Source organism: Podarcis erhardii (genome assembly GCF_964252035.2).
Source record: "Podarcis erhardii genome assembly, chromosome: 9".
NCBI lineage: Eukaryota > Metazoa > Chordata > Lepidosauria > Squamata > Lacertidae > Podarcis > Podarcis erhardii.
The window spans coordinates 809,310-830,300 of record NC_138512.1 but is presented as its reverse complement, the minus strand read 5'-3'; the positions used below and the strand labels follow the sequence as shown (position 1 = coordinate 830,300).

The window sequence follows — 20,991 nt, the reverse complement described above, 5'->3', positions numbered from 1 at the left end:
AAGTCGAGGAAAGAATCGCCATCCCCTTCTGTGTCCTCAAAGATGGCTTCCCACCCCCCCCACACACAACTCCGTCCGCTTTGGATTGCTCTTGGGGTGTTCCACCTCATCAGAGCTCTCAGCGACTTCATCCGCTACCCCCTCTTCCCTCTCTGAGGGTGGGAACCCCTCGAAGTCCCCCTCATCCTCTGTGGGTCCAAAAACTTCTCCAAGAAACCTCCCCGGGGGTTTGGGCTTGTCGGGGCAGAGAGTGTGGAACTCCTCTGTAACACACCCCTCTGGAACCCAAGCATTTTCTGAACTGGGCTTCCCCTCTCAAGCAACTAGATATTCCAGTTGATATCCATTAAACCTGGAGTCAAGTATCTCCATCACCTCATTGCATTTTCCCCTCTCTTCTACGTTTGGCGTGGTGGGAACCTCCTGCCCCCTCCCCGGGCAGCCACGTCCCTCCCTATAAGGAGACAGCAGCAACCTGTGAAAAACCAGGTGGAGCCTCATGTTTTCGGCAGCTTCAACTTAAATGCCACTGGATTGACCTGCTGGATGACCTCAAAGGGGCCACTCTCCTAGGCAGCAGTTTTTTGCACCTCTCCCTCAGGGGCAGCCCCTGAGATGACAACCAAACCTTTTCACCCACCCGGATGACCTCCCCTGGTCTTCTATGCTTGTCTGCTTTCCTCTTGTATGCCTCCTTTGCTCTCTCCAAGTTCATCTTAAGCTGTTGATGTATGGTCTCCATTTCCTCCACGAATTGCTCTACGGCCAGTACACTCCAAGTTTCCTTGCCCCGCCCTGGGAAAGCCCTGGGATGGCACCTGTAATTGGCAAGAAAGGGACTCATCCCTGTGGACTCGTGCTCAGCATTATTGTATGCAAACTCTGCTAGTGCTAACTTCTCCACCCAATCATTCTTCCTCTGATTCACGTAGCAGCACAAATACTGCTGCAGGATGGCATTCGCCCTCTCAGCTTGTCCGTTGGTTTCTGGGTGCCTTGCTGTAGAGAAGCTCACCTCTACCTGCAACAGACTCATGAGTTTGTGCCAGAACTGTGAGGTGAACTGCCTCCCACAGTCAGAAATTACCCTTGAAGGGACCTCATGCAGTCGAAATACATGATCCACGAACAACTTGGCAGTTTCCTCTGCTGTCACTGCATGGGAACATACCACAAAGTGCCACATCTTGATCAGCAGGTCCACCACCACCATGACCGCCATTTTACCTCTGGATGTGGGCAGGTCCGTCATGAAGTCTATGGACAACACCTCCCACAGCCTCCCAGGTGTGGGCAGGGGTTCTAGTAACCCTGCTGGAGCCGCCCTCTCACCCTTTGCCCTCTGACACATGTCACAACCTCATACATAGTCCCACACATACTCCCTCACCTTGGGACACCAAAAGTCCCTCGTAACTAACAACATGGTCTCATGTTGTCCAATATGCCCCAAAGTAGGGCTGTCATGGAGCTGTTTGAGAACTCTGACCCTTAGGGACTCTCCAGGCACATATAGTGCCCCCAGTAGAACAACAGCCACCCTTTCTCCTCAAAGCCCCTCTCTGCTCCCAGTCCCTTCTTGAGTTCACTGAACTTCCTCTGAGCAAAGACATTGTCTCTAGTGAGTCGCACCAGTTCTGCTTCTTCAGCTAGTGCTCCTCCACAAGTCCATTTATCCCCCTGGAACATATGTCTGGCCACGGGGGGCTTCTCTTCCTCCAAGTACTCGGGTTTGTGAGATAGCGCATCAGCTCTCACGTTCTGCTCTCCACGTACTGGATCCTAAAGTTAAAGTTGGCAAAAAACTCCGCCCAGCATATTTGCCTCTGGCAAAGCATGTGCACCGTCCGCCAATACTCCAGGTTCTTGTGATCTGTACACACCTGTTCCTGCTGCTTCGCCCCATCAAGAAATGTCTCCACTGCTTAAAGGCCCCCAAAATAGCGAACAATTCTTTATTGTAGATGCTGTAGTTTTGCTCCGATTTGTTCAGTTTCCTGGAGAAAAAGGCGCACGGTCTCCAATCCCCCCCTGCATCTTGCTGCAACAGGACTGCTCCGATGGTCCGATTGGAGGCGTCAGTTTCCACCCGTAACAGCTTGTCTGGATTCACGTTCAACAGCTGCCCCTCTGATGCAAAGACATTCTTTAGCTCCTCAAATCCCCTTGGCGCCTCCTCAGTCCACTGGAACTTTTTCTTCCCATGGAGACAATCTGTTATGGGCGCTGTCAAATAGGCAAAGTTCTTGATAAATTTTCTGTAGAAATTGCTGAAACCAAGGAACCTCTGTATGTCCTTCTTGGTCTTGGGTCTTTCCCAATCCAAAACCACCCTCACTTTCTCCTGATCCATAGCCAGTCCCTTATCCGACAGCCAGTAACCCAGGAACTCCACTTCCCGAACATGGAACCGGCATTTCTCCAGTTTGACCCACAACCGATGCTCCTTTAGCCTCTCCAACACTTGCCGGACATCGCGCACGTGCTCTTCTTCATTCTCTGAGAACACTAATATGTCATCCAAGAAACAGACACAGTTCCGGTACAGAAGGGAACCCAGTACATGGTGCATGAAAGCTTGGAAACAGGGGCTTGCGCTTTGTAATCCAAAAGGCATAATGAGATATTCAAATGCCCCTAGGGGGTAAACATGGTTGTCTTCCATTCGTCCCCCTCCCACACCCTGATCAGATTGAGGTGGTAACGTGTCGGCCTCCCTCTCACTGAATACCTCCTCAAAATCTGTGTACTGTGGAGGGATTTTTGTCCTTCTCCCCTAGACACACCGTCGACACCTTGGCTTTCCTTTCCCGTGGTTCCTCCCCTCCCAGACAGTGCTCTACACAGTGTGCCGACCTGAAGGTGAGGGATCACTGGTGCCACAACACCACTGGGTCATGCAGAGCCAACCAACTCATTCCCAGGATAATGGGGTGTCCTGCCAAGGTGATCACATGAAAGGCTATTGTTTCGGAGTGCGTGGAGATCCTCATTCTCATGGGAGGGGTCTGGTGTGTGTATACATTTAAATACATGTACATAAATGTTCTGGCTGCAACAGGCACTAAGGTGGGGGGCATCTTTGGAGGTTTCTGGACCCTCAAATACACTTTTCCCCTGCAAAAATATGTGCAAGTGCTCTTCAACTCAGCCTTTGTGCTTCAGAGAGCCCAGGTTTCTGTGGGTGTCAGTAAGAGATGGCATGTGTTTCTAATTCCATTCCTTTCTGGTCTCAGTGGCACACTGTAATAGGTCTGCACCATCCTGTTCCATGCTAATCCAATTACATCTTATCCCATTGTACATGATTTACCTGCATGTTGTGCAATCGTTTTATGTAAAATATATATTTTTCAGTGCATCACCAGTAAATTACAGATTTTGCACTAATGTATTATGAAAAATACATATTTTGTGACTAAACATCAGGAAGAACTTTCTGACAGTAAGAGCTGTTTGACTATGGAATGGACTCCCTTGGAAGGGAGATTCCTTAGAAGACCACGGACTCTCTTTCCTTGGAGGGTTTTAAGCAGAGGTTGGCTGGCCATCTGTCACAGATGCTTTAGTTGAGGTTCCTGCATGGAAGGGTTTGGACTAGATGACCCTTGGGGTCCCTTCCAACTCCACAGGTCTGTGACTCTATGACTGGTGTCAGCCAACACTATTGTTCTGTGACAGGAAACAGAAATGAGAATGCTCTTAGAATCATAGAATCATAGAGTTGGAAGAGACCACAAGGGCCATCGAGTCCAACCCCCTGCCAAGCAGGAAACACCATCAGAGCACTCCTGACATATGGTTGTCAAGCCTCTGCTTAAAGACCTCCAAAGAAGGAGACTCCACCACACTCCTTGGCAGCAAATTTCACTGTCGAACAGCTCTTACTGTCAGGAAGTTCTTCCTAATGTTTAGGTGGAATCTTTTTTCTTGTAGTTTGGAACCATTGTTCCGTGTCCGCTTCTCTGGAGCAGCAGAAAACAACCTTTCTCCCTCCTCTATGTGACATCCTTTTATATATTTGAACATGGCTATCATATCACCCCTTAACCTCCTCTTCTCCAGGCTAAACATGCCCAGCTCCCTCAGCCGTTCTTCATAAGGCATCGTTTCCAGGCCTTTGACCATTTTGGTTGCCCTCCTCTGGACACATTCCAGTTTGTCAGTGTCCTTCTTGAACTGTGGTGCCCAGAACTGGCCACAGTACTCCAGGTGAGGTCTGACCAGAGCAGAATACAGTGGCACTATTACTTCCCTTGATCTAGATGCAATACTCCTATTGATGCAGCCCAGAATTGCATTGGCTTTTTTAGCTGCCGCGTCACACTGTTGGCTCATGTCAAGTTTGTGGTCAACCAAGACTCCTAGATCCTTTTCACATGTACTGCTCTCAAGCCAGGTGTCACCCATCTTGTATTTGTGCCTCTCATTTTTTTTGCCCAAGTGCAATACTTTACATTTCTCCCTGTTAAAATTCATCTTGTTTGTTTTGGCCCAGTTCTCTAATCTGTCAAGGTCGTTTTGAAGTGTCATCCTGTCCTCTGGGGTGTTAGCCACCCCTCCCAGTTTGGTGTCATCTGCAAATTTGATCAGGATGCCCTTGAGTCCATCATCCAAGTCGTTGATAAAGATGTTGAATAAGACCAGGCCCAAGACAGAACCCTGTGGCACCCCACTAGTCACTCTTCTCCAGGATGAAGAGGAACCATTGATGAGCACCCTTTGGGTTCGGTCAGTCAGCCAGTTACAAATCCACTGAGTGGTAGCATAGTCAAGACCGCATTTTACCAGCTTCTTTACAAGAATATCATGGGGCACCTTGTCAAATGCCTTGCTGAAATCAAGGTAGGCTACATCCACTGCGTTCCCTTCATCTACCAGGCTTGTAATTCTGTCAAAAAACGAGATCAGGTTAGTCTGACATGACTTATTTTTCAGAAATCCATGCTGACTATTGGTGATCACAGTATTCCTTTCTAGGTGCTCACAGACTGTTTGCTTAATGATCTGCTCCAGAATCTTCCCTGGTATTGATGTCAGACTGACTGGGCGGTAATTATTTGGGTCCTCTCTTTTCCCCTTTTTGAAAATAGGGACAACATTTGCCCTCCTCCAGTCTGCCGGGACTTTGCCTGTTCTCCAGGAATTCTCAAAGATGACTGCCAGTGGTTCTGAGATCACATCTGCCAGTTCTTTTAATACTCTTGGATGCAGTTCATCTGGCCCTGGAGACTTGAATACATCTAAACTAGCCAAGTATTCTTGTACTATCTCCTTAGTTATTCTGGGCTGTGTTTCCTCTGCTGAATCATTTGCTCCAAATTCTTCAGGTCGGGCATTGTTTTCTTTATCGGAGAAGACTGAGGCAAAGAAGGCATTGAGGAGTTCAGCCCTTTCTGTGTCCCCTGTTTGCATTTCACCATCTTCTCCTCTGAGTGACCCCAGTTTCTTTGTTCTTCCTTTTGCTACGAACATACCCATAAAAGCCTTTTTTGTTGCTTTTAACCTCTCTAGCAAGCCTGAGTTCATTCTGTGCTTTAGCTTTTCTGACTTTGTGTCTACACGTGCTGGCTATTTGTTTGAATTCCTCTTTGGTGGTTTCCCCCCTTTTCCATTTTTTGTACACATCCTTTTTTAATCTTAACTCAGTTAAAAGTTCTTTAGATAGCCACCCTGGCTTCTTTAGGCACCTTCCATGTTTCCGTCTCTTATTCCAAATGTTCATGAACAAGCCACAGAGCAAATCATATTCACTGAATGTGGCAAATGTTTTTGCATTAACCATTACGCTGAAGAAAGTGACAAGACACCGGTGGGGGGGGGGGATGTTAACAGAAGACAAGAGAAATGTCACTGATTTTATTACTTCTGCTAGAAAGTGGGGGGGGGGGGGAGTCCAGCTGTCTCTCTTACCTAGTCTTTGACAAGCGTGAATTGCTTATGCAAAAGAAGTGAAAATGCTGAACTTCAGAGCCTTGTTCACTGCTTGATTGTTAAAAAAGACCCCATCAAAATAATTAAGATCAGATAAATGTTGGAGGTGTGGATTAAGTAAATCAGATTATATACACATTCTTTGGAATTGTTCTTCAAATAGAAATATTCCGAAAATCTGTTCAGGCTAATATCTCGGATATGTTAGGATATCATATACAGTACAGCTGCACCTGCTTCCTCTTGACTTTCCTTTGCAAGTGACCACCATTGATGGGAGGGAGTTGCTGGGGGGGACGGGACGAGGTGGTTCCCATAGATTTTTTTAAATCCAAAACTGTACCAGCTGCTTCTGAGCATCAGAAGGTTGGTTGGGGCAGGGCTTGTGGCCCTTCAGATGTTGCTGGACTCCAGCCCCCACAAGCCCAAGCCAGCATGGCCCATGGTGAGGGGAGTGGGAAGCCAACAACAACTGGAGGGCCACAGGTTCCTCACCCCAACATAGACAAAATTGTTCTCCAAACCAGGGAACTAGCAGTTTGGGCAGCTCTACTAGTCCTCTTCCTCTCATATCTTTCTAACTAGCACTAGCACCTTCAGTGATTTCTCTGTTAACACTGTTGCCCTATGGGTTGAGATGTCTACCATCTCCTAAAGGCATTCACCCCGAGACAAGCACGTAAAGCACAGGAAGACATGAGGGAAAACTTTCTGACAGTAAGAGCTGTGGAATTGGCCACCATGAAAGGTGCTGAACCCATCCCATCATTGCAGGTTTTTAAACAGAGGCAGGATGGCCATCTGTGAGTGATTCTTAATTGTGATTCCTGCATTGCAGGGGGTTGAATTAGATGACCCCTGAGGTCCCTTCCAGCACTACAAATGTATGATTCTGTATTACGTATGGGGATATATTTTTCATTGCTGGTTTTCCAGCCACAGACAAACAGTCCCATTCCATTCCCTCCAGAAGGTAATTGCTCTGACAATATGCAAACCCTTCCTTTCTCTGCTCCATGTTATCATTTGCAAGACAAATATTGTCAGAGTTGCCTCCAGGTCCCAGCTCACAGAGGACCAACGCTAGTCAGTAATAACGTATAAAAGTCTTTATTGAAGATTAGTTTCCATTTCCAAACCGCAGCGTGCAACTCTACGTCTTAGAACTTAGACCGGCGAAGCTCCATCTGAGTCTCCGCCTCCTAGACACCAGTTTAAGACTCTAGCTTTACTCTACCTCTTCCGTTGTTCTTTCCTCCTCTGGGTCCTTCTGCCCCCTGGGGTTTCCTCCTTTCTGGACTCTTCTGACGCTGACCCCCCTGAGTCTTGCCCCTCCTTCCGGCGGGCTTTAGGACCTGGCTCCCTATCCGGGCTACCTGCTGTGCCGCTCACCTGTACATTTGAACTTGGCGCGCGCGCCCAGCCGGTAACTTTCCTCTTGACCGTTTCCCCGCTCTCCAATGGAGGCGTTGTCAATCCTGACTCATCTCCTCTCGCTGGTGGTGAGAACACTGGTCCCGATGCCTGGGACTCCTCCCCCCCACTGCGCTCTGGTGGGGAAGCTGGTCCTGATTTCCAACTGCTGCTCTGGGAGTCCCCGCTGGCCCCTTCCTTCTGGGGTTTCCCCCTTGGCACCCCCCTTGCCCTGGCCATCGGCGCTCCCTTCTGTGAATCTTCTGATTCGCTGGAGAGGCTCATGGAATCCCTCTGACCACTGTCACTGCCTACGCTCCCCTCGGATTCCTCCCCCTCGCTCTCCATTTCCTCCCTCTCCTGTGCCTCTGCTCCTGAGCCCCTGACAAATATATTATTTAAACATAGAACAGAAAGGATCATCAAATTCTTATGCTATTAATAAAGCTAATTCCACTGCTTAAAATATAAAGAAATCTGAACAGTGAAGAAAAAGGTCTCAGATTCAGCATGTGTGCTTTTTAAGGTTTCCAAAGTTTAGTCAATAAATAAGATCTGCTGGATGAAATCAAAACCGCCCCCTGCCCCCCGCCAACACAGCATTCTGGTTAAGACACCATGGCTAATCAGGTAACAAGCAGGGCATGAATCACCAATGTGCGATGCCCAGGGATAGAATGCCTTTTAGCATGGAGGTTCTGTTAAGTTGCTGTGGATTTATAGCCATATTACTTCTCCTGCATGAAATAGACAAACTTGACTTTAAAACCCCTGAATTTAGCAGCCGCCACGATGTTAATATTACTTATCAGATTCCACCATTTTCGACACTGGTACAAAGCAGGGATGACCAGTTTCCCACCAGGCCACCCTCCCACCACTGCAATATCCTCTTTCTGAAGGTTCTACCCTTCACAGTCTCCTGGAGTGTCTCTACCTGGTTAGAAGATGCCCTTGAAATCTATTCGTGACTCTTTCTTGTCTTACAGCCAGAGTGCTGCATCTCTTAGAGTGTTGGAATAGGTCCTGTGAGACCTGGGTTCCAATCTCCACTGAGTCACGAAGCTCACTGGGTGGCCTCGGGCCAGTCATTGCCTCTCCACCTAACCTACCTCACAGGATCAATGAGGAAGGGGAAAACCATAGACACCACCTTGAGCTCCTTGGAGAAGGCCCTAAACAGATAAATAATGATGGAGGCTAGAGAGGGGTGTGTGAGCTAGCCCACTGTACAAAGGTTGTTCCACCCCCTTTTGCCTCTGGCCCTAGACACCACTAGAATGCGGCCCTCAGATAATGCTCATGAGAGAAAGTAACCTCTTTGGCCTAAAAAGGTCATAGTGCTAGAACTTGGGCAGTGGTGGAGTTAGCTGCATGGCGCCTGGAGTGGCAGCCATGCCATGCACCCGGGGAGGGCAGTGCAAGCTGTGTGGGGGGCGGTGCAATTCACCGTGCGGAGCAGTGGTGGCTTGGCAATCCGTTGCGTGCGATGGCAGGGCAATCCACCACATTTAATGGCGGTGGTGGGGCAATCCACTGCGCATGGGGGCGGTGGGGCAAGCCCCCCATGTTGTGCCTTTTCATCACCCCCCCAAGGGATGACACCACGAGGGAGCTGCCCCCCCTCCGCTTCCTACGCCCCTGAACTTGGGGCCACCCAGGAAAGCTGAATCCTGGAAGATTCAGGGCACTGCACATCATTAAACCATGGAACTCCCTCCCACTGGAGGGGGTGATGGCCACCAACTTGGGTGGCTTTCATAGTGGCTTAGAGGATTTCATGAAGGATACAGGTATCAATGGCTACTAGACATAAAAGTCCTGTACGCTCTCCAGTACTGAAGGCAGTATGTCTTTGTAGATCAGTTGCTGGTAATCACAAGTGGGGAGAGCATTGTTGCACTCAAGTCCTGTTTGCACTCAAGTCAGGCTCCCCAGGAGCATCTGAATAGCTACTATGAGAGCAGGATGGCTCTAAAAGAGGATCAGACCAATTAATGGAGGAGGAGCTGTGCTCTGACTCCACAGTTGGGGCAGCAAGGCTTCTGAGTACCAGTTGTTGGAAATCGCAGGAGAGGAGAGGGGTCTTGCTCTCAAATCCTGCTTGCTGGATTCCCAGAGGCATCTGGTTGGCCACTATGCAAACGGGATGTGGACTAGAAGGGCCATGGGCCTGATCCAGCAGGGCACCTTTTAAAGTCTGCATGTTCTCTTATCAGCATTGCAAGTTACTGGAATCAGAAGGGACTTTTCATCACACATGAAAACAGACGTGAAATGAGACAAGTAGTTGTAGACCATCCCAAGGCCTTTCTCCTTTCCATTAAATTGCTATAGAGACCCAACCCAAATCGCTCACACAAGAGCTTGCACAAGATCTGCTACTCTGCAAACAAGAAGTAAATGAAACAGCAAGACTGTAGACTGTAGAAAACAAGCCAAAAAGCTATAGCTCTGAAACAACCCCTGTTGCTGTAAAGGTCACTGATAATGCCATCCACTCATCTGGCCCAGATATCATCCCTCTTTGGTCTTTCACATTTCTTTATAGGCTCCAAATGTCCTGCTTGTTCTTTATGTAAGCCACACACCTCCGTGAGCTCCTGAGGGCAGGTTTCTGCTCTGTTCTAGCTGAGTTAGATGCCTCACATCACCATCTGCCTTCTGAACTTTCAAGAAGGTGTGTCTGGATGCTGAGAATCCAAAGCCTTGGGGGATGATCTTGGAGCTGACGAACCCCCTTTTCATCCTGAATCACATCAGCATCTTAATTGAATTATCCATTTGACATCCTTCAAGATCTGCCAGTGCAGAGTGAGAAAGGCACATCCCGTGGATGTAAACACATTGCAGAAAGTTTTGAATTGCATTCCATGTAAAGAATGATCCTCTGCATGTGCTGAGGGAATGAACGGTGTAGGCCATAAGCAAAAAATGGTTTGTGGACTGCTGTTCCTTGTATGTTACTTTGGGACTTTTTTTTTAGTGAGACAAGTATTTCATATTCACAACAATCTCAACCAGCAAGTGGCAAACCACATTTTTAGAGCAGGACAACTGCACAACGTGTGACTCACACAGAAATAATAATAATAATAATAATAATAATAATAATAATAATAATAATATACTCTGCCCATCTGGTTGGGTTTCCCCAGCCACTCTGGGCAGCTTCCAACCAAATATTAAAAACAGTACAGCATCAAACATTAAAAACTTCCCTAAACAGGGCTGCCTTCAGTTGTCTTTTAAAAGTAGGATAGTTGCTTATTGCCTTGACATCTGATGGGAGGGTGTTCCACAGGACAGGCGCCACTACCAAGAAGGCCCTCTGCCTGGTTCCCTGTAACCTCACTTCTCGCACTGAGGGAACCACCAGAAGACCCTTGGCGCTGGACCTCAGTGTCCAGGCTGAATGATGGGGGTGGAGACACTCCTTCAGGTATACAGCCCATTTAGGGCTTTAAAGGTCAGCACCAACACTTTGAATTGTGCTTGGAAGCGTACTGGGAGCCAATGAAGGTCTTTCAGAAAGCCAAATTCAGCTCATTACTATAGCTCAACAAGTGTACAAAAACACTTTCATTGGTTTGTTAAGATTCTGATGGACCACCATATGTTGCTGGTGAGACACATTTGACTAGATTGGTGAGCAGTTTTGCACACCTGGGTGCTGGTCACCACATAGAAAAAGATTGCTTTGATCTTACTAAGGCCTCATTCACACTATACATTTAAAGTGCCATGATACAACTACAAACAATCATGGCTTCCCCCCAAAAAATTTGGATTGTTTGAGAGTCTCTTCACAGAGAATTTTTGGTGTTGTAGCTCTGTGAGGGGACTAGGAACCCCCTAACAACTCTTAGCAGCCCTAACAAGCTCCAGCTCCCAGGATTCTTGCAAGGGAAGTGGAAGCCATGAGTGTTTAAAGTGGCGTAAGCATGCCCTAAATGCATGGTGTGAATGTGTCCTGAGATGTGTGATGAAGTTATTCAGGAGCGCAACACCAACACAAAATTGTAGCTGGGAGAAGGAAACAATCTATAGCACTTACTGATGACAGAAATCTGCCCAGGACCTTCTGTGTAGAGAAGAAATCTGTGAAAGAATAAAAGAGGGGAATGGATAAGGAAACAGCCCATTCACAGGATCAAACATTTCACACCAACATTTTAGGAAAGGGGAGTGTCTCTCTATAGTTCTCCAAGTCTCGGACCAGGGATATATGTGATAAACACAGAGGACCAGGCAGTGGTAAGCAGAGCTGGCCCACCTACATGGCAGGGGGAAGCACCTGTCACAGGCAGTGGAGGCGCAAGAGGCAGCACGCCTTCCACCACCACAACGCCCCTTTCACCAGTGAGAGGGAAGTGTTCTGGCATGCAGCATTGCCACCCACCTTCCCTTGGGATTGAAAGATGAGCAGCAGGGCCAAGATTGGCAAGAAGGACTTTGTGGTTGAACTCCTTGTTTGATGCAGGAAATTCAGAGCTGGAACATGCACAGCTCAGCCTTGACTGGAAAACCTCCAGTGATAAAGAGGCGAGCAGTCCTCTGGGCCACGCAGTCCATTGCCAAACTATGCTTACCATAAACCCAAACCTCCCCTATGTAAATTAAGCCTGTTAGAGTGAGTCCTAACCTCTGGGACATCAATAGGGAACAAGCTGCTGCCCTCTTCTGTGTGACAGCCCTTCATGTATTAGTCATGTGCCCTCTAAGTTATCTCCTCACTAGTTCCTTCAACCATTCCCCAACAGACTTCTTTTTCAATATCACGGATCCTTAGTGTTGCCCTCCTTTGAACCCGTTGTTAAGCTTTCAATGAATCCTCACCAAGAACACATTTGCAAAGCCCACTGCTTTACTAAGAGGCAGGTGTGGCAAGGAATTATTAGAGGTTCGGGACCTTATGGCAGAATCCCAATGCATTATGGATTCCAGCTCCCATCAGCACTAGTGAGACTGGCCAATGGTCAGGGACAATAGGAGCTGCAGTCCAAAATCATGTGGCAGGTCACAGGTTTCCCCATCCCTGGATTACACAGTGACTAGACAGTTACAGAAGGACTGGCAAGTAATGCATATAATGTTGTGTATGCCTATGAATTGTATTCTTGCTGACACTCAGGTCACTGCTGTAATGGCCCAAGTGTCCACTCCCATTTTAGTAATGTAGGCACAATGTATGTAACTAGAGCCATACGCAAAAGACCCCTCAAAAAATGTTCACATGATGGGTTCAGAAATTGGAGTGGGGTATTTCTCTGCATTCCTCCAGGGGGAGGAGAAATTATCCCACAGTTTCTGAGGGGGTGGGATTCACCATTAGCAACGGTACCAGGATTGTTTGGGTTGGGGGTGTCCCACAGCAGCAGCAGCAGCAGCAACCGGAGCGCATTTCCTGTTCTCTGTAATGCCCCAGACCTGAGATCGTTTTGGGATTCAGGGCATTGTGTGGACATGGGGTGTAGGCAATGGCTGTTGCCCCACACAAACATGATGGACAATATTCAGAGAAAATTCTGCAAATTGGCCTTCTTGTGGGGTGGGATGAGGAAAAAACCCCTCATACATTTTTCCAGAAAAATGAGAACTTTAGATTCATGCACAAATCTGCATATATTGGTGTGCGTGTTTTTTAAAGCAATGTTCTCAGTTCTCTGTATGAATAAGACAACCTATTAGTCATCCACAATATGGTGCAATTGCCAAATGTTTCTGTTTTCCTGTACTAGCTGGGGTGGGGGGTGGGGAAGCAAGCAAAAAAGGAAAAGAAAGTGTAGAAATATTTCTTTTAAAGCTCTAGAGAAGAAAAAATGTACTATAGTTAGAAAAGGCACTGTTGACAGCTTAAACTTTTACTCCTTTTTCATAGCTAAGGGTGTGTGTGATAATGACTAAGGTTCCCATCATAAGCCCATTTGCTAGAGAGTTTAAGTCAGAGAAACTTATGAATGGCGTGCTCAGGATTGCATTGTAAAAGGGTGACATGTTGGAGCAGGAATGAAGATGCAATATGCCTCCAGACCTTTTTGGACTTCAACTCCCATGTGCCCCAAGCCAGAAAGGCCAGTGATCAGGGATGATAGGGGTTGAAGTCCAACAACAGTGCAAGGGTCACTTCTTTCCCATCCCTGTGATAGGAGCCTATAGAACTAGAAATGGTAAAGTGGGGGGTCAACATGATGCACCTCCAGATGTTATTGATCTTCAGCTTCCATCAATCTTGGCCATGGGTCATGTTGTCCCACAATGTCCATAGTGTCCCATGTGGACTCCCTTGTTGTAGAGAATGCGGGCAGGGATGATGGTCACACTCTCTCACAATACTATCCCTTGAGATTGCCCACTTAAATGGTTGGCTGTAGATTTAGATTAGAGGCAAAAAGCATTCCTTCAGACAATGCACAATTAATTAAAGAATTTGTTGCCCCATTTACAGTTTGGTGGTCAGGCATAACCGTGAAGTAGTAATGATCTTTTGATGATCTATTCATCATGGTGGCTTTATGCAACCTCCCTCTCCCATGTGTTGTGGAATATCAGTAACATGCAGTGGTGCCCCCCCCCCCCACTTGGATAGCTTTAAAGGGAGAGAGACCAACTGTATTCCAGCTGCTTGGAATCCCAAGTGGGGAAAGTGCCATTACACTGATGTCCTGCCTCTGGGCTTCCAGAGGTTGGTCCCTGTAGGAACAGGATGAATAAGTCTTGCACTCATTTCCTAGTTCTTCCCCAAAAGCATTTTCTGTTGAGTATTGTTAGTCCTGCCTGTGGGCTTCCCATAATATTCTGGCCACTTTGGGAGCAGGAGAACATGGGACTAGATAGGCCTCTCGTCTGATCCAGCAATGCTATTAGGTTCCTAATCCTTTGTTGTCTTCAGGCCAAACTAAATTTTAACCAAATAGGTACATAATATTATGAGGCTTTAAAAACAACAACAACAAAAACCACCTTTATCCCTCTCAATTAAAGAGGCTGTGAAATAGACTTTCTCTATACAAATTTGAGTCAGGAGAGTATTCTTGAGATCTTACACACACACACACACACAGAGAGAGAGAGAGAGAGAGAGAGAGAGACAGACAGACAGACAGACAGACAGACCCTTCCACTTTACTTAGCACCCATAACCTTAAAGTGGGATGCTATTTGTCACGGAAAGGAATGCCACTAGCCCTTTGAACTACTTGTGCCATTTCATGGTAGTCTTTGGTCAAGAAGTACCTCCAATGTGGGATGAATGTCACTTAATGGGGAACATTCACATTGTCTCAGTGTTGCTCATGTCACCATTTTTCTCCTCCTGTTCTGCTCTCTCTCACAGCTCTTGGCTTCATTTGTTAGTGGCTATTGCTTCATTTGCCCACTGTCACAGAGCAAGTTGGTGAGTAAAACTCACAATTCAAAGCAGGGCCGTCTTAAGCATATCTGGTGCTGTGGTGCAAAGATCCCTACGCCCCCCCCCGTTTCCCCCCGTTTCCCAGAGTTGTCGACCTTTTTTAAGGGGGGGGACCCAAAAGTTGTTGACCTTTTTTTTACGGAGCTGACACCACGCTTACACATTATATCTAACAACCCCTTAGAACAAATGAAAATAAAATGAAATAAAATGAAAAGGCAGAAGAAAATCTAATGAAGTCCTCAATCCCAAAGCAAGACTCATTCAAGACTCAGCAGTTCTTCTAATTCATCCTCATGATTCAAATCACCACATATCAAAAAGTTAAAGCAATCACCAGTTTTTTGTTCTTTAAATAACTTAATAAAGGCATAGAGAATGAAGTTCCTGGATTTCCGGGTTAGCGCCATCGTCTAATGGCGGAGCTCGGAGGGAATCGGCTCAGTAGGGATCGGGTTCTACCGCGCCGGCGACGCGGGGACCCTTAAAAACCACAGGCGCGGATGCCTGTTGATGTGGTGACTCGGTGGGCACCATTAGTGCCCTCCCGACCCGCGAAGGAGCCTTTTTAAAGGCTACGGAACAGGGGCTGGGGAGCGGCGCGGTGCTGAGAGTCCTCTGCTTCCCCTGCTGAGCGAAGCCGCATGCCATGGACGGAGAGCGCTGACTTTTTCCCTTGAACATTCGGATTAAAAGCAACAACCCATGAGTAACACGAAAATTGGACTTAAAAAAGATCTTTTTTCTTTAAATTCGGTACGACCGGGGGAGGTGCAAAAAGGAAGTCCGCCCCCCCTGCCTTGCAGACATTCTAAAGCAAGGACTAGAGAGCTAAAGTTGAGAGAAGCATCTTTAAAACTATTAATTCCATGATTGGACACTACAATTAATTTTTGCTGGAGGATAAGAGTTGGTTTGGAAAGTTAAAGTGCAACCCCCCGGGACCCGGGAGTGATCTGTGAGAGAGCCTGCTGAAAAGATACGGACTTTGACAGCTGTCAAACTAGCTGTCAAAGCTGGGAAACAAAAGGAAACATTGTTTCTGGTGATTCTGCCGGTTAGATTTTTTGTAACCTGGATACAAATTTGCTGGAAAAAAGAAAAATAAGCTACATTGGACTTTTGGATTGGAACTGGAAAGATACTAAGTAAACAAAATCCCCCTAGAGGGGAGTTTTGGAACATTGCAAGAAATGGCTGCAAGTGGAAAAATACTGACTGAGCTGAATAGGACATTTCATCTCCTGGGAAAGCTCCTGGAATTACAGGGAGAGATCAAGGACAAGGCTAATATTTTGACTACAAGGGTGACAACATTGAATGAAGCAGTAAACAAACTTGCTGGAACAGGAAAAGTTTTTGTTGTGGAGCCAAAAGACCTTGAAGCTGGAACAGAAATTGCTGCAGTTGGGCAGACATATGAGGATTTGATGGAAAATTTGGTGGAAAATGAGGATGAAGCTATAATGATGTGGAAGATCAAGGCAGATCAGAGGCCTGTTAGCACAAGTGAGATCAAGATGGAAGTTGGAGCTTTGGGGACATATAGTTTGAAAAAATTTAAAGAGCTAAATTTGAGCTCCACTTTTAAATCTAGAGACTGGCTTGGGAAAAAATTGGTCATTATTGGGACAGATCTTCCTCGAGAGTTGGTGTTGAACACAAAGGATGGTCAAAAAAGCCGGCAGAGTGAAATGGAAAGAGTTTTAGGAGCCTTAGAAGTTTGGGATCCAGGCTGAGAACTGATGGATTGACGGACATTGATTTGGGGATCAAACCGGGAATGGGAGGGTGGGATTTGGGAATCCAAAGGGTGTTTAAATATAGTTTCTTAAGTTTTGTTTGTTAAATATAGTTTGTTAAGTTTTTTATGTTTTGTTTTTTTATAATTTTTGTGATTTTTGTGATTTTTATGGAATGTAGGGAAATTGTGGAAGGGAAATTTGGGTTGACTGTAGGAAAAAGGTTTAAGATTAAGTTAAATTTGGGTTTTTTCATGAATAAAGAAATTATTAAGTTAAGGTAGAGTAAAATGTAAGAACTTGTTGGGCAGATAACATAAATTGGAATGCAAGAAGGGGAGGGGGGAGGAGGTATCAGAAATAAGGTGAAAGAAGATAAGGTTCTTTAAATATTATGTGTCTTTTTAATTGTTTCTCTTTTTTGGATATTCTTTGTGTTTTTTAATTTTTGTTTTCTGTTTTGTTATTATATGGAAAATTTCAATAAACATTATTTTTTTAAAAAAGGAAGTTCCTGGCCAATTAGTGTTTAAGTATGAAGCTGACATTTTCAAATATTGTGGGGGGTGGGGATGGGGGTAAAGCAGTGACATCCTGAACCTAAAAAGGACCCAAAACTTGGGTCACAAAGGCTGCAGCCCTAACTGCACTTACCTGAGAGTAAGCCCTGACGAATCTAATAGGGCCTTACTTCTGAGTAGACAGTAGCAAGACTGCAGCAAGAAACACAGCTGGGAATTAGGGCTGTTTTAAGTCTCAGCCAGAGGAAAATATAATATTGGAGATTAGGGAGAAAGGAATATGAATAGATTGGGGGGAGGGGGCTGACGAGAGACCAAAACCCACAGGTAGCAAGATAAGGCACACTTTCTGGGGAGCAAGTCTCTCACACAGTTGCTTGGTGTGAGGACTGCAGAGGGACCATAGTTGTGTGTGTGTGTGTGTTTCAGAAAAACGTAGAATTGGAAGGGACCCTGCAGGTCATCTAGCCCAACCCCCTGCAATGCTTTTTAGCTTGCATTGATCTCAGAAACCTTGAGTGCCTTTTTTTAAGTTGGATAGGCAATTAACAGGCTTGTTTCACAAATAAGGGAGAAGGAGGGTTGCTGGCTTGGTTTGGTTTGCCTTTGTTCTAGTTTCTAGCATGTGCTTAATACCGTAGTTTCAGGCTGTGAGCCACCCTGATAGCTATGGGGGGAGGGCAGCAGTAGTAGTAATGGTGATGATATTTTTCGCAGGGCTTGGAGTGAGTGGGTGATGGCCAGCTGCTGGAATGAATGGGGTTGGTGCTAAATGGTCTGGCTTGCTTTACAACCCCTAGGGACCCTGTTGGGGGTGGGGAGAGATGGAGCCCACCCCCCAAGAAGAAGAAGAAGAAGAAGAAGAAGAAGAAGAAGAGCGATGGGAGGAGGCTTCCCTTCCCCGGGATAGAGTTGCCCCTAACATTAAACACAGGGCAAGATTCCAGGGAGAGAAAGAAACCAGGGCAGCGGCTGCTGCTACTCATGGCTGGGGCTCAATGTAGCTGAACAGGACGGGCAAGAGGACCCTGCAAGTAGGGCTGAAAACCCAGCTGGGAGGCTCCATAGCCAGAGGAAGAAAGGGGGCGAGTGGGGGGACCCTCTCTTCTTCTTCTTCTTCTTCTTCTTCTTCTTCTTCTTCTTCTTCTTCTTCTTCTTCTTCTTCTTCTCCTTCCTTCCTTCCTTCCTTCCTTCCTTCCTTCCTTCCTTCCTTCCTTCCTTCCTCCTCCTCCTCACACTCCGCTTCCCCCTCACAAATCACCTGCCCCCCTCTTCCCACAAGGCAGGAGAGAGAGAGAGAGAGAGAGAGAGAGAGAGTTGCACGCCAGCCAGCCATATAGTTGGCAGGGTGCAGCTTCCATCCTAAGCCCCTGCAGGGATCGCTCTCCTCCCACAGAGGCTTGGGAAGGAAGCTGCATGCCCACCAGCCATTGGGAAGGAAGCTGCATGCCCACCTGCCAAGGCGCAGCTGGCAGGCATGCAGGGAAAGGGGAGGCCACTGGCAAAGCCACGCAGCTCCCCCACTTGCTGGGGTGCCCCTGAGAGGCCGGCACCCTGGCGCAATGAACCGCTAAGCCCTATGGGAAAGACACCTCTGGTTCAAAGCTGGAGCTAACTCTTTATTAGCAAAACATGATCTTCACAGATTTGGCTGTGAGCACTGAAACTCATGCTCTGTAGGTCCTACTCCATGAAAACAGTTACCAAGACTAAAAGTCCCCAACTCCCCACAGCCATCTTGGCCTCCTCTTCTCCAGGGCTTCTTGCAAGTGATCAGAGACTGCTCCTGCATGTGGCCTGTCTTTGCTCCTCCTGTTTCATACCTTTTCTGGTTCTGGGAGTCAGGGAGGGAGGGGGGTCCTCCCAGAAACTCTTCACTAGCCTGATTTATCTCTGGTGCTTGGCCTCCCTCCTCCCACTCACCTGCTTCAGCTTCTGCCCCAGATTCTTGACTTCTCTCTGCCATAGACTCTCCCAACTCACTGAACTCTGTTACCCCCTCAGCTTCCAACACCTCCTCTTCCTAGTCTTCAGCCAATGACACCACTCTGATGGAGAACTATCTATTTGCAGTGCCAGCAGGGATCCAGCAGCCCTTCCTTCCCTTTCCAGTCCTCCCACATGAAGCCCAGTTGGCAGAGAGCCAGGGAAAGGGAGTGCACAGAGATGAGAGGGTGCCAAGAGATGCTTCCCCTGCCAGGTGGCAGTGTAATCATGTTAGTGCAAGGAAATAAACCTCTTTCTGTTCTGCTCTCCTTCCCCACCAACCCTCCTCTTGTCTTCTAACACTGGGGCCCTGTTAAATTCATTAAAATTGATCTCCAACCAAAATGTAGGAGGTAAACTCAATATAATCAACTCACTCTCCCCGCTTGCTGGGAGAGAGAACACTTCTTTTTTTCCCCATGCAAAAAAAGGGAAATAAAGCTATGCAGACCCATCCAACCCTAGAAGCATTCCATTCATATCCTTCCCTGGCAGGCAGGTACATCCCCACCTCTCCTTGCCTCTAATTTCCCTTATTGATTTTCTAACTATTATGGTGAAGAGAAGAAAGCTCAGAAGAAAAAGAAAACAGAACAGTTCATTGTCTCCTTCTGCCCAACTTTGCACAGCGGAGAGAGAAGTTAGAAGGGGGTGGGGATCTGATCTTGCAAGGACACCAGCAAGATTGAAGCTAAGAGCCCAGCCTTCTTCTGTCTTACCTATCCTGCTCTTTTGGGACGCGGGTGGCGCTGTGGGTTAAACCACAGAGCCTAGGGCTTGCCGATCAGAAGGTTGGCAGTTTGAATCCCCACAATGGGGTGAGCTCCTGTTGCTTGGTCCCTGCTCCTGCCAACCTAGCAGTTCGAAAGCATGAAGTGCAAGTAGATAAACAGGTACCCCTCCGGCGGGAAGGTAAACGGCGTTTCCGTGCACTGCTCTGGTTTGCCAGAAGCGGCTTAGTCCTGCTGGCCACATGACCCGGAAGCTGTACGCCGGCTCCCTCAGCCAGTAAAGCAAAATGAGCACCGCAACCCCAGAGTCGTCTGCGACTGGACCTAATGGTCAGGGGTCCCTTTACCTTTTTATCCTGCTCTTTTAAGCCTCAGGGGTTTCAGGGGAAGCAGATAAAGTTTTGTCCACTCCAGTCAGGACCATGGACAGCTCTTCAGGAGGTTCAGCTAGTTTAGCTAGAAAAAACGCTGTCTAAGCCAAGGATCAAGATCAGCCGGTAGGACCTTCCATGCTGGTGATTCCAATCACCCTTGTGAGAGTTGTTTGCAATCCTGTCCACACCAGGGCCATGGCTGATTCTGCAGCTGCATGCTCCTATGAGGCTATGGAACAGGAGAAGTGGCAGGTGAGCTATCCCCAGAGACTGATCGTCTGCTTGCCAATCCACTGCTGCATGGGAATTCTACATATTGGAAGGTGCTGTTATCTTACATTCTATTTTCCATAAATATTAAAATTATTTATTTAGGTGAATGACTTAATTCCCTTTGGAATTTCCACAAACACTAGCCCCCTTGGTATCAGGTTTGATGCACCAGGAAGTATCTCTCTGATGCATGAAAGAAAGACCAGCCATTTCTGCCAGGAGACCTTGGGATAAGGGGTGTGTGTGTGTGTGTGCGCGCGCGCGTGTGCGCGCACGCAAGAGGGGAGAGGGGGAGAGGGAGAGAAGGAAGGAATGGAGGAAGGACAATGTCCCCAGGTGAATGTTCAGTCCCACTGTATGAGCCACTCCATGTGCATCTATAATCCACATTCTGCCCCTGATCTACCTGCTTATGACTCCAGTTTCAATTACTGGGTTCTGACCCAGCTCCACCCATGACTTTCTGTCTCATCTCTGTTCCTAAATCACCAGTTTCTGCCTTGGCATTGCCTGCCTTGGCTGCTCCCCACACACTCTTCCGCTTGGTGTTCTATGGACATCGAGGGTTGTCCATAGTACAGCAGGGATGGGGAACCGTGACCCTTC

The 20,991-nt window shown here is 47.3% G+C and overlaps 1 protein-coding gene across 1 annotated transcript in view; it reads right to left on the bottom strand.

The window, feature by feature from the left end:
* The window catches only part of LOC309350568 (uncharacterized protein), a gene marked incomplete at its 5' end in the record, with an annotated part of 470,322 nt that overhangs the window by 191,998 nt on the left and 257,333 nt on the right, over positions 1-20,991 (bottom strand). Inside the window, one exon of the mRNA XM_081877532.1 lies at positions 11,405-11,448. Coding sequence (XP_081733658.1) covers positions 11,405-11,448 — 44 coding nt within the window. The remainder of the gene's footprint in view (positions 1-11,404; positions 11,449-20,991) is intronic.